The sequence below is a fragment of the Falco cherrug genome, chromosome 3 (assembly GCF_023634085.1).
Source record: "Falco cherrug isolate bFalChe1 chromosome 3, bFalChe1.pri, whole genome shotgun sequence".
NCBI classification, from domain to species: domain Eukaryota; kingdom Metazoa; phylum Chordata; class Aves; order Falconiformes; family Falconidae; genus Falco; species Falco cherrug.
In genome coordinates, this window is record NC_073699.1 from 28,023,551 (window position 1) to 28,045,427 (window position 21,877).

A 21,877-nucleotide genomic window follows, 5' to 3' on the forward strand; every position below is an offset into this window, starting at 1 on the left:
AAAGTCTAGCTGGATCTGGGAGGATTACCTCATCTATTTTTCTCTGTTTATAATGCTCAGTATTGAATAAAACTGCAGCCTTTGTCTATTAACTTTGTTTATGAGCAGCAGTGAGGCTGCTCTTTGCTGGCAGGGTAGCAGTGAACAATAGCTAAGTACAACAGTCCTGTGCAAGGCTACAGGAAAATGTGGACATGGAGAAGATGAACACATGGCCAATTAAAGACTGACCCAATTAACATTACCATATTTCTGTGTGCTTTCAATGACATCAACATAAAGCCAGACAATATGTATATAAAGGAAAAAAGTAGGTAACTCCTGGCTGTATGTGTTACTTTCATGTTTCCTCAGAACAACAGAAAGATACTTGTTTCTACCTTTTCTGCAGCAGTTCAAGCTAATTGCAAGATGAAATCAAGAAGTGGTATCTTTGTAACTAATTTTTTCTTCTTGTTTGTTACAATTAATCTTTAACTGAACTGAGGTTTTGTATTTTTACAATCTGTAACATAAAAAAAAGGTGTAAAGTCCTAGCTAAGGTTTAAACAGGCAGAATACAGTAACACATGCAATTCATCTAGATCTTTTTCAACACTCTTTTTTATTTATGATAAATGAGGGGCATTTAAAAATAGAATAACACATTCCTTCACTAGTTTATCAATGGCCAAATCATGCAGACAAAACTACTTCATTTCACAATAACTGACAGTTATAAGTAAGGAAGGTTCCTTCATTAACTGCAGATGTAAATTACTTTGCACCTTTGAATATGTTCATACCCCTCTTTCAATGTAACTGACAAGGTTCTAATTACCCTTTTCTGTTTCTTATTTAAAATCCTAACTTACAACAGAAGTTTCCACAACTTTCAGACAAATATTTTGGTGATTATACTGGGGTATTTTTTCCTTATTCTCATTAGCTGCTCCTGTATCAGAAAAAAAATTGTAAAAGAGCTTCTTTAAACCGTTATGAATCCATCAATTACCACTGTGTTTTTCTCATTTATTTCTAAAATAAAAATATTTAGCTAAATTTTTCAGTCTTTCTCCATAAAAATTCTTCATTATTCTTCTAACAAATTTTGCCACCAACTTAAGTACCTTCTCCACCTATACTGGAAATATCAGCAGTACTTTCTTTTCAAGGGTCAAGTGAGTAAATTAAATCTATACTGTTATGCACAATAGCTAAAGTTTTCCTTCTGCTCTTTACTCTTGTGACAAGGCCAACACTGCTCAGGTAATTTTAGGTCTCATTCAAAGTAAGATTAACCATGCCAGTTGTAATTGAAAAAGGGAATCTTCTAGGCCCTGATTCTCCAGGGAAACTCTCCAAGTTCGTTCCATAACTGCATTCTCTCAATTAAAAATATTTTATCTCCAGTTCCATGGGCCTTGTCTTTGTGTTTGCAATCCACACTATCCCAAAGGAGCTGCTTTGGTAAAGTGCTGAAACTGTAAACACTAATCCTCAGCTGACAATGAAGATCAGGAGCAAGTAGTTGAACTTCCAGTAAAAGTAGGCTGCCAGAAAGTGTATGTGGCAAAGCAGAAGAATAGGATCTTTAAAGATGGGCATTTTACTGTCATTTCATTTATGTTTTATTCCAGTTATAGTAAGTAAAAGTTACAAGATTACAGATTAAAAATTACAGATAATTATGGTCAACTTTGCTTTTACTAACTCATTATGAAACAAGATGTAAGCAGTCGCTCTGTGTACCCTACTTTCAACTTCAATTAAACAATTTCTGCCAATTCTTGTGGGAAAGAACAACTTTCTCAAAGACATTTGGGTTTCAAGTTCAGAAAAAGTCATAGTGACAGAAGGGAACTTTTGAAACTGTCAGGTTTAAGGGTAAAGATGCATCAGGAGCTCAAGCTTTACTGAATGTATATTATAAAGGATACAATCAGAGAGAGACACCTTACTACAGGTAATACTATTTCAATTTCAGCTGTACTGATACCATAGTATTATCATATATTGCTGCTGCTGAGCAGTTTGGAAAAGGGGTAGTAGAGTTTTCAGAAACTCTGCATAGGAGAAATCAGTCTTTCTTTCATCATTCAGTCTCATATTGCTGATGACCAGCATCTGTCCTTAATTTCTATGAGAGAAGACACAAAGGACAGGAAAAATCTGTGGCATGTATATTGTTGTAAATAGGCACATCAAAGGTAGCATCATATACATTTAGAATCATGACACTCTCAGCTATCACCACCTTGCAGTACTCTGGGTTTTGGAAAACCCCAACCAGAACCCAAAATTTCTTAGACTTCCATCAGCCACAACAGACCCCCAAGTAAAAAGGTAGAAAGAAGACTCAGCTCCTTGCTAAATAGAAGGGGAATAACATGTCATGACTTATTTTGTAACAGAAAGCTACTTTATAAACTAGAATAAGGATTATTTTGCAGTTATTGCAGCACCCTCATTATTTTAGGAGCTTTATGTAAAAATGAAGACTCCTATTTGGATATTTTCTATGCACAGTTGACACAGATATACACAGACTTCTGTTCCCAATACAAAACTTCTCACCTGAAATCTAAATCACTGAGGAATACACTTGGCTCTCATAAAAATTTCCTTTTATAGTCTATTTGTATCCTGTTACTCAACTTTTTATATTTAACAAACACATTGATTTTTATAGCTACTGTTATGTTTCTTCCTGATTCACCTGATTTATATGTTTTGTAACAGAGATGTTATATTAGTCTAAAAACATCAGAAATATAGCTGCATGTTGGCTATTTCTACACTTTTTTCTGATACTGTTTGTCTTAGGATAAATAAATACCAGTTTTTAAAAAGTTGGGCTACACGTATATACTTTTTAATTACTAGACCTTGATTTATTTAAGCAGTCTCATTATTAAAAGTATACTACTTGCTCCTCTATCCAAATAATTCACTCACAAAAAGTCTCACATTTTATATTTGACTTGTTTTCATAAATCATAATTTTATTTACTTTATACTAAATTTTGTTTTATAAGTATGCAATATTTACCAAATATACCTTATAAAAAGGCTAATTCAGCTGCTGGCAATTAAGCACATTGCAACATTATTACATTTATAAAGGGCATCTCCAGCAGAGATAATATTTCTCACAGTCACTCGGGTTACTTTATTTGCATCATCAGTTGACTTACAAAAGGAAAACATTAACTTCACACCTGAAGTTTTAAAAATGCCCAAATAACTAAGTTACTGTGTTAAAACTTTTTTATCCTTACTATGAAAGGCAAAATTACTTTTTCATTAGACAAATACACACACATCCAAAATAAATACATGCTAAATAATAGGTCAGACTGTCTTGGCTCCGAAATGTAACACCTCCTGACATTATAGTATCATGATTAGAACGAGTTCATTCCACATTGTTTACAACATTCATGAGCATTTTCAATTATTAAGTAGCCCCTATCTTTTTACCTCTGTGACAGGATTGTTCCTATCCTGATGATTTTCCTTTTTTAACAAACAGGAAATAAATTTGAGCAATGCTAGGAAAGCTAGCGTAAGCAAGTCTCAGTTGTGCTCACCATATGGTTGTCTCAACTTCATCTAAGCAAACTATCATCAAAATGCTTGATGCTAAACTATCACCACCAAAACTAGTTGTAGTAATTAGTTGTGGTGCATCTTGGTCTTGACTGTATCAGTATTCTTACTGTAAAAGTATCACAAGTGGAACTACATTGCTAGCTGCGCTATAGGGGCAGATCCTCTTGAAACAGTTTCTCAGAAAACTGTAATCTTCCATACTGTTCATATTTCTAAAGCAACAGGAAGCAAAGCCAAAACAAATTCTTTTCATAATGCTCATTTAACCTCTTCTAGAAAGAAACAAAATAAATGGGTCTTGAAATGGAAATTAAAATATAAAAATAATTATGACTTTTTATGAGGAAGGAACTCACAAAGGGAGAGAGATGATCTCACCTGCAGGAGACAATTTTCATAAGTGTATGAACAATTTTCCCCACGCTAATTATACCTAAACCACACCTCCATACCTTCCCTTTACTCAAAAAGTGCACTGAACTCAAACTTTACTTCTCAGAAGTAAAATACAATCTCAATTTAGGTTGCAGCAGTATTTCTCCATTTTAGATAAACAGTGTTTGATAATGATTGAAAAGAGATTTGTGCCACAAAAACTGCATAAATAGTAATTATTCTAATACTATTTGAGACATAATGCTCGAGTTTTCCAAATAATTGGAGTTGTGCAAAACAACCACAAAAAATCAGTGCCAAAGAGTACCTCAGAATTAAATCCTATATGTAAATACTTTAACCCCTAATTAAAGCTTATTAATTAACTGTTAAGAGCTCAGAGCTAGTGGGTATAAATGCATGTTGTAAGAGAATAATGTTAGGCCATCAGTACGCCTACTGATAGTGCTCTGCTGCTCATAATCCTGTAGAGTGAAATTATGCAGTGACAGCAGGCCCTGTATACTAGCAGAGGAAGCAAGGTCACTGTGACACTCAAAGGTCAGAAACTATCCCAGAGACAGCTCTGTGACAATCTATTTTATTATAATGCTTGAAACTTTTCTCTGCCAAACTTCTGATAGAAGTTTATTAAAGCCTTCTCCGGGAGTACTTCTGTTTGGAGAAATAGTAAATATAAACAGATTCTACTCACATTTCTTTTAGCATAATTGCACTGAAACAAGTAGAACAAGTCTTAGTTTGGCTCTTCATCAACCAATTGTTTTCCTGCATAATAGTTCCCACGTTCATGCATTCTATTTTTTCATATTGTTGAGCAGGGCTCATAGATTACTATATTGTTATGTGAACATGTAAAATGTTGAGAAGTCTTTTTTTTTAAATAATAAGATCTACAGACCTAACCCCTGAGTGGGTTCAGCTCAGCTCAGATGTTCACTGCAAATCAGACTTGGAAGGAAAACCTTACTTTATAGTGTTGTTCTCCTTGTGTCCTTTCTCACTGAGGTATCGTCAACTGCCATGGCCTTTCAACAAATCTACCATCCTAAATTAAAGACACTGTGGAATATAATTTGAAGGAAAAAAAATATATTATCATGCCTGCTGCAGAAAATGGTCAATTCCACCTAAAGAAAATAAATTGAGATGTCCACACTCAATTACTGATCTTATTTTACATAAGTCTTTTGTATCCAGGATTTACCATATATTACTATTCAAGACACAATATCAATACTATAAATTTCCAATTCTTCTTTCTGCTAATGTAACTAAGTTATCACAATAGGATTTTTGTAACAGTAAGTTTCCAGCATTGGAAGTGGGATATTTCTTTAAATATGGGCACCAAAACTCTTTCATCTTTCCCTGGCCTCTAAAGATAGAATCAAAAGAGAGGCAAAGGCATTGGCTAAGAAGTAACAGCAAATACTTGAACAAATCACCAGAGGAGATAAAAATTGTGATCCTAGGATTATCACAACTCATCAATGTTACATGTTTAACCGAGGAAAGAATATTTATTTTGTGTACATAGGTAATTAATATTGTAACAGCTAATAAATATACATAATGGAGCCACAAATTCAATAGTAACTCTTTCAGAGAACGGTTTCCAACAGAACAGATAACGTAACATTTTCTTAATGGATTCATTGTGGATACTATAAAGAAGAGAATGCAGGGTCATCACTAAATACGATGAAACATGACTGGAATACATTTGTTACCTTAAATACACATTTAATCTTGAAACAGACAATGTTCTGCTCTTTCTGAAGTCATCTGTTAATCAGATTTTTGTCATACAAATGTTAGTGTTTTTCGTGCTGCTTGTGAACACCGCACTAGAAACAATAAAACATGTTTTGCTCTTAGGTGCATAATTGGGACATGGAGGAGTCCACAACTGTTCCACAACTGTTTTCTGACACAGTCTGTATCCATAGGCAAAGCACACCTAGGAGGATAAGTCTGACTGTGTTCCTGTTGACAAAAACCAAATTCTCTCTGCTGAATATCCTTGCGCTGAACCAATATCCCTTTTCTAAAACAAAACTATCCTAAGTAATCAGTTGTGGAAGCAGGGAATATACAGATGGATGTAAATGTTCCTAAAGGATGAGGAAAAGGTGACATGTAGAAAGAATCACTGCAATTACTGACAAGCTTTCAAATTTTGGAATCATTGAATCATGTTTGTGACAGAACAAAATTCCCAATAGGCCCCAAGAGAAACTGAATTTTTGTTTCTGTGAGGTTGCTTTTATTTTTTTGCTCTGTGACAATCTTCACCGTCTGTTAATATTATTCATAGATGAGACTTTGTACCCAGTAGTACTCATCCTCACCCCAGGCTTCTGATCGACTCACCCTGGCACCATCTGTCTATGTTTGTTCTGAGTCCAAGATACTCCAGGAGCCACATCACTATGAATTTACTTCAACTTTCTCTCTATGCAGAACATAATCAGAAAAACATCTTTTGGAAGAAATAAGTGAATTTCCTCCTTGTGTTAAATTGATATTACTTCTACTATGATCAGGGAAAGCCACCTGTGAGCAAAGCAAACGGGAATTATTATACTGAAAAATTAAAAAGATATATTCTTCTGTAAAATAGAAAAGCTGACTGAGCGTTTCATGATCTAAATGTTTTGAGGACCATGCTTCCTTTTGGAACATACCTGAAATGTTTTGGATATCTGTTCAGTCATCCTCAAATCTCTAAAACCAGAGCTAGAGTGAGGACGACCACCACACCACAAAAATCTGCACCTGGTGATAAGGGACAACTGTGTCATCTAGTATGTATTCTCTAGGTAAACACAGCAGAGCTCCACATCCTGTAGTCAGCCTTCCTAAACCAGCCCTTTACTGCCTTAAATAAGAAAGATAAATAGACATTTCTTTCCTCTAGCCTTGCTGCCCCTCCACACCTCTTCACTTAAGGAATAAATACTTCATTGTATTTTTATCTAATGAATTGACCAAATACTCCAACTATTCCTTATAAAAGGAATAAAACAAGACCTCACTCACTCTGAAATATGTGATACAATCAACTACCACAAATACATCAAAATAGAAGCATGTAACAGAGAATAAACTCTTCCAAAGACAAACACAACACTGATTCACAGCTATCAATGTTGTTGAAAGGAGTTGTGAGTTTAAAAGCATGTAACAAACATTTGAACTTTTTTCCAAAAAGCTCTGCAGCTGGGAAGCCTAATTGTATTTCCAGCAAGTCTAATTGTGTTTGCTGACTCCAGGGGACAGGAATTCCCCAGGTACTGATGACTGACAGGTCTGGTTCTGCTTTCAACCTGCAAGTAAGCAAAAACAGCAACTGCTACGTGAAACTTAGCATGAAAAACTACTGCTGTTTCCACTGGTATCATTAGCAGCTGGAAGTGCTCAACACTTCATAGTAGCATTCAGCACTGCCTGCAACTGGTCATTTGTAGAAGTCATTTTCACAGGTACAAACTACTCTCAGTACTTGCATTCAATAGTAAACATTAAGATGTAGGGCTTAAACCACACAGGTAGCCTTTGTGAAGTGTCAAACATCTTTCAGTACTAAAGAAACCCAATGGAGTTAAAAGGTATCTGCCAGCACTTCTACAAACTTAACTGTTTTAGAACCTGCTTCCTAGTTCTGAAATTGGTTATTGGTTTATGAACCTCATTTTTTCTTTTTAAGAATTTGATCCAACTTTTTGAGGGTAATTATGCAGGTACAATGTTATAATTTATTCAACCATGATCACTAAATCTCTCCTCTCTCCTGAATATTTATTCAACATTGTTCATTATGCTCTTTTCATGCCTTACTATTTCTACCCTGGTGCAAAATAAAAATATTTAGAATCTTTTATATCTCAAATGACCATTCATTAAAGCTACCTTTTGAAAGCCTTTTTTATTACACCAGTCACTACTGATTTAAGAAGTCTGATGTATTTGATACAGATAACTAAAAGTCTTCAGTAAAGTAACACTGATTGTTTCAGGAAATGTTATTTTGACTTCTAAATAACCTTTTATACATCTCTGACTTCAGATTCTTGGTCAACTTTCTTCCCCATTCAACCAATAATTTAAAAATGCCTCCTAGTATTTTCAGAAATTTTCCAGTCACTCAGTAACACATACAGCAAAAGAAATGAAGGTATCTTGTTCACGCTGTCTTTCTATCAGTTTACATGGAAAAAAAAAAAACAGGGATTGCCCTGGGACAAAGCTACTGCTCTGCAAAAACCAAACATGTTATCTTCTCTACATTAGTCCTACCCCTATTCATGTGCAATACTCAATATTCTGTGGATTTATTCCACTTTGGTAAAAGCTATTCTGAATTTTTGTGGATTAAATGTTAAGAGATAAAAAAGGTCAAAAGAAGGTGAGAAGGAGGAATAAATTGAGGAGACATGCTAAAGGACTGCTTTAATCTACAACCTCATGCAAAAGGTCTAGAGAACCATCCCAGGAGAAAGTAGCTCTTAGCCTACAATAGCAGGTAAGCTTACTTAAGGAGGTGAGCTCAAGTCAGCAGTTTTCATTAGAAAACAGAAACTATAAAGCAAAAATGAGCCCAAGTTAACTGTGCCATAAAAATATTTTATAAACACCCATATCTCTGCTGTCTTGTGTGAGTGCTTCCTGAACATACCCTCCATTTACAGTACTTCTAGGGTAGTAGCATGACTTAGAGAAGCATCTTTCTAGGGAACAGACAGACAGATAGATATCAGTTCCACTGAAATCATTAACTAGTTCTGATATCCTTTGATTCTGTGATTCTGACCACTAAATTTATTTTCTCTTGAAACCCTCAACAAAAAAAGAACATTCTCTAATAAGAATCTATTTTAGCACATTTTTAAACTAGATAATGCAGACAACCCTATAATGTGTTGAGCTGTTCTTCAAATCCACTAGTATTAACTGAAATTTAAAATGTTTAGAATCACAGAAAATACTGCAACAGTAACTGATGTCCATGGGGAAGAAAGCTGTAATAGAGTGGACAAGCACAGAGAGCCAAAAGAAAATACACTGGGAGATAAAACTTGACAGAGAAAGATGGACACAGAAATCTTTGAACTAGAAAAAGGGAAATCAAGTTTGGAAAAGATGGTCTACAAAAATATTTTTTTTGTTATGAAAAGAAATAGTCTCAACTAACCAGAGGCCAGAAATCCCATAGTTAGTGATGATGATTTCATGCTACAGATCTCAATTCTACACACACTGCAGGGGTTCTATTTGCATGTTTACTCTACAGTACATAAATCTGTGCACTCTGGCTATTTCTGTCAGAGGTCAGTGTATAAGGAAACAATAAACAACTCTTTAGCTTTCAGAGTCAGAAATAAACACACAACTTTATACTCTGTTGCTGATTTCAGATCCTTCTTAAATGGCTATATTTTTTACTTACAAGGACTTCTAAGACACATTTTTCATGCAGTCAAAAAAAATAAAAAGCTTTGCAACTATGTTTTATGTTACAAGAAAAGAAGCACATCTCCTCATAGGAATTTGGGATGTTTGTTACCTCTTTAATTACCATATCTTCATCCTATTTAAGTTGTTATTGAAAGTACTATCACCATTATTCTCTGTTCTTCAAACTGTAGCAAGATCAAAAGCTGTAGTAACCCATGCAATCCTCTCCTTCTTCCCACTGTGGGGGTGAGCGAGCAGCTGTGTGCTGCTTAGTTGCCCACTGTGGTTAAACCATGACACCAAATTACACCATTAAGCCTTCAGACACTACCCCAAGCACAACCTGGCTGTACCATATGGTTTTCTCCTTTGGGTTTCAAACTAGGATTCTGTCTATACTGGAATGCTGTAGAACTGCTGAGCTCCCAAGCTTCCCTTCAGTTTCAAGCACCTTAATTGTATTTCCATATGATAAAGTGTGCTGGGCCCATAGTCCCAATGAGAATACTGAATCAGTAAGAAAAATTTACTAGAGGGCACAGGATGGTTTAAAGCAAGCTATGACAAGTGACATAGATAATGTAAATTCCATGGAAGTTCAGACTTCAGTATTCATTATGTTCACAAAAAGAATCATGAACCTTGCCACAATTCACCAGTGTGATAACACTTCCTGTATTCTTTATTTTCTACCCAAGTATCAGCAGAAAATGTTCCCTGCTTGAAGAGAAAGCCAAAAGCAGCAAAAAGCTGACAATACTTTGTATCAACCTGCAAACAAAACATAAGCACCAGAAGATACTCTCTTTTTCTTTTCTTTTGCTTAGTCTCTGCCAAGTCATCACCATGGATTTGATTAAGAGATTATTTTAACAAAATAGAAGCTCTATGTGAAAGCTAAGAATATGTTGCTTATGACAATATTTCATCAGTTAAAAAAAAAATATTAAGAAGTTACTTCTGCAATTGTGGATTTCCTTCAAAACTGACATTAATAAATATATATATATATATATATATATATACACTGTGAATGGTTAAAAATTGAGACATAATCCACAAAAAATACTCTACACATAGCAGCAGTTATAGGTGCACTGACTACTCACTTCTAAATAAAAATCCAGATGTCTCTACAATGTAAATCTGTATTTTCAACAATTCATTATTACCTACATTTCCATATATGCTCTACCCTGAAAGTGAGTCTGCCCTTTGTAAAAACTGAAACACTTCTTAATATTTCCAGCAAGGTTTAGTCAGATTACCTTAGCAAAAACAACCATTCCTTTGCCAGCTTAGTCCCTGACAGGTACAAAAAAGGAGATAAAGGAGCAGGTATCTGTAATGAACTGAAAATTACATGGAAAAGTACGAGCATGTTAGAGGAGGGAAGCAAAAATCTCAGTAACGGATATTCATACCCTTCAGACATAGGAGCTTGAGGGAAGTTGCTGCTTAGCACCAGAGATGGGGTAGCAACTACACTGAATAGCTATGTGTTGCTACACATGTAAATAAACATTTGCAATCTATGATGATCACAAACATTAAGGAAAGCAAGGTTCGACTTCTGTTTGGCAAGTCAAAAACATCTTGTGTGATTTTTTGAAATAATTTCTGATATAAAGAGAAGTCTTGGAACTAGTAATATTGCAAGTCAAATAAGGTTCACATCACTTTTACTTATAAAATGTAGTTTGGCCCTGTCATTTCAAGGAGAAATACTTTAAGTTATTAAGAATACTGCATAGCCAGTAGAGTGCAGCAGCTGTGACATGATCCTCTCTAGAACTTTTGACCTTCCTAAGACAAGTTTTGAAAAACATCCTACAAATTGCACTTGCTGCACGATCTTTACCATCAGTTCTTTACAGATGAAATGCACAATTCTTCTTTGGGAAAAAAATATCCATTATGATTACGGTCGCTGCCAAAATAAGTGGATAATCTCTACATTTTGCAAGAACCCCTTTTGCCACTGTCAAGAAGGCAGGTTCCATTTGAGACTGAGCTTACTGATTCAGCTGCATGCTGAACATGCCTTCCTCTTATTATAGTATGAGCATCACTTGTGTCTAAGTTAAGCTTAAGCCAGCATTTTCTAAATCTATTTGCTTATCTCATTCAGACAACCTGTCATCCCTCTAGGGGTACTGTCCATCTCTTTTGGAAAGCAATTCAAAGCCGGATCTTGTCAGCATATTTAGTAGCACCACAGCTTGTGACATCCAGAAATTCTCAGAAATTTCAAAAATTGTAACAGAGAGAAAATACTCTCACACAAAGCTTTCAGGAGTTGCTTTAAGTATGTTACAACATATTACATTATGTATTGTCTAGATAGCAACAGGTTTATTTACACCTATATGTATATACATGTGGAAACATTCTGTTCTTCAGTCATACCAATTTTTTTACTTCTTACTATGTTGCATAACACAAAATATCCAGAGATTTTAGTATACAAAATAGTTCAGATGTAACTCCATTTCAGCCCTACCCTTACAAAAAAAGCTGAATTATTTGCTTTCATTACTATTTTATCCAATTTCTTATTTGAGGAAAGTACATACACTGGGTTTATCTCAGTTTGGGGGGCTTTTTACACCTTTTCTTTGCCTGTAATACTAACTACTGGCCAACTAAGTATTTTTGGTTGTGTTCTCTTTCTACTTGCAAATCTGTTTTTTCACCCCAGATCCTCAAGGAATTCCTCATTATACCATACTCCCTGATTTTTTTTAAAGATTGCTTTTTTCTTTCACAAAAAGACATTTTCTTAAACAATAGGTTCCTCACTTTGTCCCTGAATATTTAAGAAATCTTATTAATAATGAATTAAAAATTTATCAAAAATGTGAAATCTCTTCTCTTTGGACTATCACATTCTGTGGGTTTGTCTGCAGACTTGCAAATCTGTCTGTATTTTAGGATTAAAATAGATCCATTGGATTCCAAGTTAAATACGGAAATATATTTCTCATGATCACTATATTTACCTATCCCAAACATGTTTATCTTTGTCTTCTGATAAAACTGAGTTCCAACATACTCACGACTGCTATCCTGGCCTCACTAACATTGTGAACAATCCCACTAACGTAAGTCTTTCTTGTATTAAATATTACAAGGAAAAAAGCTGGGGAAAAAATCAGGGCACCTTTACAAGTCAGGAAACCACAATCTTATGCTGCAAATGGTAAATTTAATAGTTTCATAACAGTAAGAGCCATGATTAGTCATCAGAATCGCACAACAGAAGCTGTTCAGGTACCTCATATTTACTTTATTACTGAGACATAAACAGTTTCATGTTTAAGAAGGTATTTTGTGGATTTATATTTTACTTCAAAATAGTTTCAGTCTCCCTGTTTCTTTTTTTTAGATGGCAAATTATGATTTTATTTTTAGCTCATTTACTCTGGGTTTTTTTCCCTCTTATTACCTATGAAAATAAACACACTAGTGTGCTAGATTTTTCAATACTCCAATTTCATGAGTGTATTGCCGGCAGAGACATATTTTTCTCATTCAAAAAAATATTCCTTCAAGTGGAGTGTGTTATTTTCAACAGGTTCTGTTAAAAAACATACTGAACAGGAATTACTCAAACTGCAAATAAAACCACTGACTATATACAGTGTGAATTTATTAAATAATAATTTACTTGGCCTTGCTATCACAATTGAGGTAAATAATCTGAAGAAATTCAAAACTACCTAGTGGTTGGCAGGCATATTGTTTACACAGTAAATTTAGAATATAAAAATACTGATCCATTGATTTATGTCAATATTTGAGAAATGCCAATCTATTTTAACTAGAATTCATTAGAGATTCTTATAAATGGAGCAACCTATTTCAAAGATTGCTTTAATTCAGTCACTGACTAAAATGTAGAGGGATTTTTAAAGGACCGAGGACATATGTTACCGTTGTCCAGGTTGGACAACCCAGGCCTGTTAGTTGAAGCTGCAGAGCAACTTTAAATTGTCCTTGAAACAAGCAGTGTGAGAAAGAAAACAAGCTATGCACAAACAAGAAGCCAGGTGCGGAGCAAGTCCTGGGAACGGCGAAATCAACACGCTCTCATCGGCATACTCTGATCAGATGCCTGCAGCATGCTCACCAGTCAGCGACACGGACACCCGCGTGACCAGAAACTTTATCCAATCACCTGTGTGTGGAGTCGTGTGAGCGGTTGGTTTAAGTTATAAATATGACCTGTTTGTTTAATAAAGTGAGCACAGCATGTAGCCATATTGGTGTGATTGTCGTGACTTGGCCGACTCTCCACGGGGGACCCTCTTCGCTAAAATATCCAGTAAAATTTCATTACCAGACATTTCTAATTTTATGAAGAAAATAACATATCTAATCTAAGAAAGTCTACTTGTTAAATGCTGACTTTAGGGACTAGTAAGACTGAGTGTGCATCATAAACTAAAAAAATGTCATATGCGTTGCATCTTAGAATTTATTCTGCTCTTGCACAACTTTATGCAATAGTATCTTAAAGGAGATGTGGAATAATGACACTTTCTTCTCTATAAGTACAGTAACTGTTCTTTACAGTACACACATTTATATACTGAAAACTTTTCCATTACATCTAGATAATTTTATAACATCAGGACAGGATATCATAACCAAACTATGTGTGTGATCACAGAGAATGAGTATATATTGTAAAAAATCAGTATTACTTTACATTTCGAATAGCAAAGGTACTAAAATGTAAAAATCAAGTATTCTTGGATAATTTATTTAATTTACAGTTGTTTATGGAAATCAATTTAAATAAAAAGATCTGTCTCTTCAGGACTACAGGAGAGGGCATTTTACTGAAAATTTTACTGGTTTGCTGGAGTGCTCTACCAACAGAAAAAAATGATTTAGTTCACAGAAAATTATACAGAATAAGGTTTTACTAAGTATCATTTTACAGTCATTCCCTATAATGACAGCATAACTTCCAGAAAAACATATAAATAACTATTTATTAACAAGCCATCTTTACCAGAAAAATCCCCCATGTTGTGCTAAGCAATGTATGTTTTTTACTCCTAGAATTAGTCTAGTGAATGTACAAAAAGGCAATTAAATATTTTAATCTATTTATTTTGAAATATTTAGGTACAAAAGGCTTTATGCCTAATGGCTTTTGACACTATTTTGTCTACTGTTTATTAATATTGTCCTCATAATTATCAAAGAAAGAAGCAAGGATCATTTCCTGCAGCCAAAGTCAATGATAGTCCTCTTAAAGTTCTTAGCAAGCATCCAAACCAACCAGAGACTCATTTTCAGCCTGAAAAGAAACAAATTTGTTCATGGAAAAAGGCAAAACACCCCCATCATCTTTTCAGTATTTTGATATCTTTAAGCAGCAAACGTTAGAAACTTTCTTCCCTACGCCTCTGTGTAAATCACAGAGTTCTCACATCTTCAGTACTGTGAGTGATGCTGGTCACCCTTAACTCAAAAAGACCTAATGGAATTTTTAAAAGGAGGCAAGGCAACAAGGATGATCAGAAGACAGAGTGCTTTTCATAGAAGGAGAAACTCTGACTCTTCAATTTAAAGGAATAACTGTATGAAATATAATAGACTGCATGGAATATAATAGAAATGTGTAAAGGTTATGCACAGTATAGACAAAGTATATAAGGAATTACATAACACAAGACTACGACTCCCCAGTGAAATTAATAGGCAGCAGGCAGAAAACAAAGAGTAACAACTCTTCTATAGAGCAGAAAATTTAATTGTCGAATTCATTTTCATGAAGTTCTGAAGCCAAAAAAAAAAAAAAAAAAGGTTTAAAATGAGGCTGAAAATACTTATGTAGATAGATTCCTAATGGCCATGAAATAAATTCAGCAATATGCATGCAGTCTTTGCCTCAGGAAGCCACTAAAATATCTGAGGTCAAGTGGCTGTATGATGCATGCCCTCCTCAGGTGTATTCTTAAATATCCATTGCAGGGCACAGCCAATACACGATATTAGACTAGATGAATCTTCAGTGTCTCATAGCATCAGAATTCTTTTGATTGGAGCTTGATATCACTACATAATGTTCCAAGATTCATACAAAACAAAAATATAAACTCCAAGTCAAACCCTTAGGCACAAAGAACACCACCAAATCCTAATGAGGAACAATCTGAATATACCTTTTACAAAATATATGTCATATAAACCTGAAGAAATACAAATTGACAGACTAATTGCTGAGCATCAAAAGCAGTTGCTTCAGGGGGCAGCTAAGGATTTCTACACTGTATGGATGACAACATGGAAATATCTTGAACACTGCAGATAAAACTCTTGATGAAGTACACAGGAGCTGGAGATAAAAGTATTCTTCATCAAGGAAGACCAGATACACAAGATCACTCTCAATAATCTTTGAATAATCATGGCAATTGGGACAGGTGCCTGGTGACTGAGGGAAAGCAAATGTCATTTCCACCTTGAAGAAGGGCAAGAAGGACCTAAAGAACCACAGGCTGGTCAGCCTCACCTTCATCCCTGGGAAATCAATGGTTTAACTAATCCTGGGAACCATTTCCAGGCACAAGAAGGACAAAAAAATGATCAGTAGTCAGCATGCATTTGCCAAGGAGGAGCCATGCTTGACCAACCTGATGACCTTCTACAATGAAATGACTGGATGAGGGGAGAGCAGTGAATATTGTCTACCCTGTCTCCAGTAAGGCTTTCCACACTCCCACAAGACCCTCACAGAGAAGCTGATGAAGTACAGGCTGGATGAGCAGAAAGTGAAATGGATTGAAAACTGGCTAAACGGCTGGATCCAAAGAGTGGTGATCAATGGCACAAAGTCCAGTTGGAGGCCAGCTACTAGCAATGTACCCCAGGGGTCAATACTGGGTCCAGTTATGCTCAGTATCTTCATTAGCAATCTGGATGACGGGGCAGTGTGCACCCTCAGCAGGTTTGTAGATGACACCAAATTGGGACAAGTGGCTGATATAGCAGAAGGTTGTGCTGCCACCCAGAGGGACCTCAACAGGCTGGAGAAATGATGTGACAGGGACCTCATGAAGTTCAACAAGGGAAAGTGCAAAGTCCTGCAACAGGGCAAGAACAACCCAAGCACCAGTATATGCTGGGGACTGCCCAGCTGGAAAGCAGCTCTGCAGAAAAGGACCTCAGAATGAGTCCTGGTGGACATCAGATTGAACATTAGCCAGCAGGCCTTGAGGCAAAAAAAGTGAATGGTAATTTGGGCAGCAGTAGGCGAAAGTATTGCCAGCAGGCTGAGGGAGGCAATCCTTCCCTTTATTCAGTGAGGCCACACCAGGAGTTCTGTGTCCAGTTCTGGGCTCCCCAGGCCAAGAGAGACATGGGCATACTGGAGAGAGTCCAGCAAAAGGCCTCAAAGACGATTAAGGGAGTGGAGCATCTCTCATATGAGGACAGGCTGAGAGAGCTGGGCTGTTTAACTTAGAGAAGAAAATGTTAATGTGGGAGTCTAATCAATATACACAAAAACCTGAAGGGAGGGTTCAGAGAGGATGGAGCCAGGCTTTTTTCAGTGGTGCCCTGTGACAGAACCAGAGGCAATGGGCACAAACTGATACACAGGAGGTTCCCTCTGAGCATCAGGAAACACTTTTCACTGTAGGGGTGACTGAGCACTAGCACATGTATCTCCAGCCCAGAGAGGTTCTAGAGTCTCCATCCCTGGAAATACTTAAAACCTATCTGGACAAGAACACAAGCCACCAGCTCTAGGTGACCCAGCTTAAGCTGAGGAGGTGGACAAGACAACCTCCAGAGGTCCCTTCCAACATCAGCCATTCTGTGATTTTGTGGTACAGAATTCATGCCCAAGGGTGTCAGACTAATCCTGCCTCTGCCCGTAAGGACACATGGTCAACTGTTCTTCAATAATACTTTCACCAGAGCAAAACTGAAATTTGCAACATGATACCTTATGTTTTCAACCACTACTGTGATTCCTTTTGTGCCCTCTCCCACCACATTTTGTCCTCCCCAGATTAAATGTAAGGAAGTTTGTTCATCAGCAAAGTTGGACAGCCACATGTATCTTGAAATCCATTACAGACCCAGATACTGACAGTGATTTCAAGTGGAAAATGCCCCAGTATGTATGGACAGTGGTAAACATTTCTCAGACATACAGTTCCATGCTGCTCCCCAGTGTCCCAATGTTCCCATATACAACAGTTCTCTGCAAGCCATTAAAGTCAAAAAAGGAAATAAAGAAGTTGCAACATTAGTATTTCTGTTCAATTTCCTCCCTGAAAGTTTACAGTAATCACAAAAATAAATCCTGTTCATTAATAAATAAATAAATTTATCACAAATAAACTGCTCTGGAAGGCACTCTAAAAAGTCACTTAGTCCTTTCTATTTGCCCCAACACAGGATCAGCTACACTTGCATCTCTTCTAACAGCTTTTTGCCAAACCCACTTCTTAAGATTTTCAGTGACTCAGCTTCCACACAATTCCTAGGCAAACTATGCAAGCATTTTAAGCTTTCTTTCCATTAAAAAGTTTTCCCTACCAAGCTGAAACCTCCCTGATACAACTTAAGTTTACTCCTTTCTGCTTCACCACCAGAAGCACGGAGATGATTTCCTTTCATTTTTCTCCTATGAGGACAGTCTGAGAGAGGTGGGGTTGTCCAGCCTGGAGAAGAGAAGGCTCCAGGGACACCTTATAGTGGCCTTCCAATACTTAAAGGGGGCTTATAAGAAAGATGAGCACATACTTTTTAATAGGGTCTGTAGTGATAGGACAAGGGGTAATGCTTTTAAACTAAAAGAGGGCAGATGTAGGTCAGATATTAGGAAGAAATTCTTTACTGTGAGGGTGGTAAGACATTGGAATAGGTTGCCCAGAGATGTTGTGGATGACCCATCCCTGGAAATTTTCAAGGCCAGGTTGGATGGGGCTTTGAGCAACCTGGTCTACTGGATGGGGTCTTTGCCCACAGCAGGGGCAGGGGGCTTGGAAATAGATGATCTTTAAGGTCCCTTCCAACCCAAACCATTCCATGATTCTAAGATTTTTCAGCAACTTTCTGCAAATTAAAGATTTATCCTTCTCTTTCATCCTCTGGCATTTTCTCTTCAGAAGGCTAAATCACCTCATATGTTTCAATCTTTCCTTATACATTCCATGTTTCTTAGACATCTAATTATTCATTCTTATCATTCTCCACTGAATTCCAACTGCTCCCATCATTTTTGAAGGATGGTGTCCAAAAAAGGACACACTATTCCAGGTGAGACCTTATCTAAGCTTAGCAGTGTGAAAACTTCCTCACAGAGTTTCCAGGCTAGAGTCTATACATTCCAGTATTATATTTATCTCATTCATTATACAGGCTCCTGCTCAACTTAAATACTATTATGGCTCCCAGATTCTCTGCAAAAGAACTTCTGCCTACACCATTTTTCACTATCCCATGTCAACCACATAAACTGTCTCTACACCATCTTGCATTTATCCTTTTGAATGGCATCATAACCATAGTTTGGATTTTTCAGGATAATTTTGGAATATAAACCTGCTATTAGATATTACACTTCTCCCAGCCTTGTGCCATCTGTAAATTCAATGAGTACACAACTTAATTAATTTTTTAATTATTTAATAAAAACACTAAACAAAACCAGTTCCCAGAGATCACTGTTCAAAAAAAATCCTTCCATAATAACAGAAACCATTTATAAATACTTTTCAGCAACTATAACTCAACTGTTTACACTGAGTATATAACATTTCAAATTTCTTCAAAGCCAAATGCTTCATATGTACAACATCGGTAAGAAGAAAAAAATTGCTGCATTAAGGAAACTGGGAATTCAAAGGAGGTACTGAGGTGTTGTGAACAAAATGTTAATATTGCCAGTATCTAACAATAACCAATAAACTTCACTATAAATATTATATGCAATAAGAATTCAAGTGAGGATATCAGAGCTCAGAACAATACATTGCTTTACAAAATATCAATTTTATGGCCTATTTCTCCATTTAATTTTGTTAAAATTACTCTACTGTGTATTCTCAAAATATAATTCACAGTTTTCATGGCCTTCAAGTATTAAACCCCACTTAAATAAATATATTTCAAAATAAATTAAAACTGATTCTGCTCAGAAAACAATTAACAACAAGTTATATGCATGTTTTAAACCAGCTATGCACAGGTTCAAAAGCAAACATTTTTTTATCATGTGAACTTACAAGGCATTCTCGTTTAGAAGAAAGAAAAAACAGCAACTCAACAGTTTATAGCTTAAATAATATCAGAAGTCACATTTTAAGAATTTGAAAAATTGGAATAAGTATTTTTAGTATCACTTTATGAAAATAATTTCCAGCTACATGCTTTAAGTTTACCCTAAGAATGAAAGTCCTAGCTTTGCCAGTTTCTGTTAAACATTAAAATTTTCAGATACCCAGAAAAGTAAAATTTTTCACATTGCTCTCATACTGGCTTAGCACTGTGAAAGGTCCATGCATGAAATACTGGCCCCATCAAAGTCAAAATTCCCTCAGCTTTGACAGACCCAAGATTTCACCTTATATCTGCTAAAGTTTTGAAACTTTACAGATATTTAAGAAGAATGAAAAAAAAAAAAAAAGAAATTATATTTTCCTGGTCCTTAAAAAGCTCTTCATACATATTATGTAGATTTGTATAGCATGCTATGCATGACCAATATCACAAATACCATGCATGTGCATAGGCATGCTATATATAATACTACATGTCTTATCATTCCAGCTCTTCATGCACAGACAAGACACCACTTCACCAGGAGTTTCATGTATGGAACATTTGCCTAAAAAGGTAAATGGAGTAGCAGTAACTCCTTAGACTGTGTTCTAATGTAATCACTTAAATTACTGATAAGGAGAGTACAACCTGATTTTCAGTTTTCCCTTTGCAAATGAGGGGTTGGAAAACAAACAGCGTTCAGCTTGTAAAATGCCCTCAGCATGATGTTCTAAATGGGCAATTATTTTAAACATACTCTCCAGTATGTTTTAATGCTATACAGACATTACTTAGTCTACAGAGAGCAGCTTACTTACGTCTGGGGCTCCTTTTCATTTTGCTGTTTTTGCTGTGGTTGAAGAACGTTATTTACCAGCTCAGTGATCCCACTAAAGGGAAACCACCTGTTTAAATAAGCAAATAATGTGACTGAATAACCAATAAAACCACACTAGTTTAAATGTTTTCTTATCCAATGTTAATAGAAATACACAGGCGGAAAAGCTAGAGCCAATGGGAATGTTAGCTGCAATACTAAGTCAGCCACTAAGGATGTAAGGGAAATAAAGTTTTACAGTTCACCAGTTCACAAGCAGGCAGCAAGAACCTACATCCAGCTAACATGTGGATGAAGTAAGAAGCTGCAGGCAGCTCTCTTACAAGCCAGTCAGGAAGCAGATGACAAACTAACTGCAGCCTACCAGGTATTAGTGAAAGCTAATACCATCAAAAGTGCGGAAAGCAGAACATGGCAAAGGTAGAAAAGTCAAGCCTATTGCATTTTTAAGATATTTTACTTACTGTGTCAGCTGTGGTTTTTGCTCTTCTTTGACCCTAAAAAGATAAGTTTGCACAACTGAGTGCAACATGTTGTAAAACAACTACCCTGAAGCTCTATAATCTGTATCAAATGGGTGGGAGAAAGTTCTTACTTTGAGTTAAAAGGATTTTCTTTAACATTTGTTGTATATTTACATTAAGATGTATTCTGTGCTTATTTCTGTTTAGGATTAAAAATGGGGAATGCCAAATGTCTACAGGTTTTAGTTACAAAATTAAATCAGTAATGTTCTATAACTGCCTTCAAATTCTTTGGAAAGAATATCCTGTTAGAACATTTCCAGCAATACATTCAGCTATAAATGCAAAGGAAAGTACTTTGATTATGTTAACTATAATCTACTTTTTTTAATTTTCATTTACAACCAAATTGACTATCATAATTCAAGGTAAATTTGTAACATGTAACATGCCATTTAATAGTCAATATCATAAACTAATAAATTAAAGGGAAATCTACACTATATGTACTAAACTACAACGATGTCAGGGCCTGCCGACAATGTAACTCTAAAAACTAAGGAAAGAAAGCTAAGGAATTTTACTCTTGAGTAAAATTTGCCAGGACTTCCTAAAAGAAATAACTAGATAATACATACAGTATGTCTGTATAGTAGTGACTAAAATTCGTCCATTGCCTTTAGGAAAATATTCTATCTGAAATACATGCTTTAACTTGAGTGAGCAAGCTGATGTTTGCAATTCCTCTCCACCAAACCCAAGAACGGAGACAAATACTCATAGGAGTATTTACATCCTCTAATTGCAGATTTTGATCTTAAATATCAAG

At 35.8% G+C, this 21,877-nt stretch overlaps 1 protein-coding gene across 46 annotated transcripts in view; it reads right to left on the reverse strand.

The window, feature by feature from the left end:
- RIMS2 (regulating synaptic membrane exocytosis 2) overlaps positions 1–21,877 on the reverse strand; it is a 485,159-nt gene that overhangs the window by 400,166 nt on the left and 63,116 nt on the right. For 43 of the 46 annotated variants that reach the window (XM_055705891.1, XM_055705888.1, XM_055705882.1 and 40 more), the window contains exons 2-3: positions 21,049–21,081; positions 20,565–20,651 (exon numbers count right to left, since the gene is read on the reverse strand). The exons of the other annotated variants lie outside the window; for them this stretch is intronic. In XM_055705891.1, the coding sequence (XP_055561866.1) occupies positions 20,565–20,651; positions 21,049–21,081 (120 nt within the window). The remainder of the gene's footprint in view (positions 1–20,564; positions 20,652–21,048; positions 21,082–21,877) is intronic. 46 annotated transcript variants of the gene reach the window in all.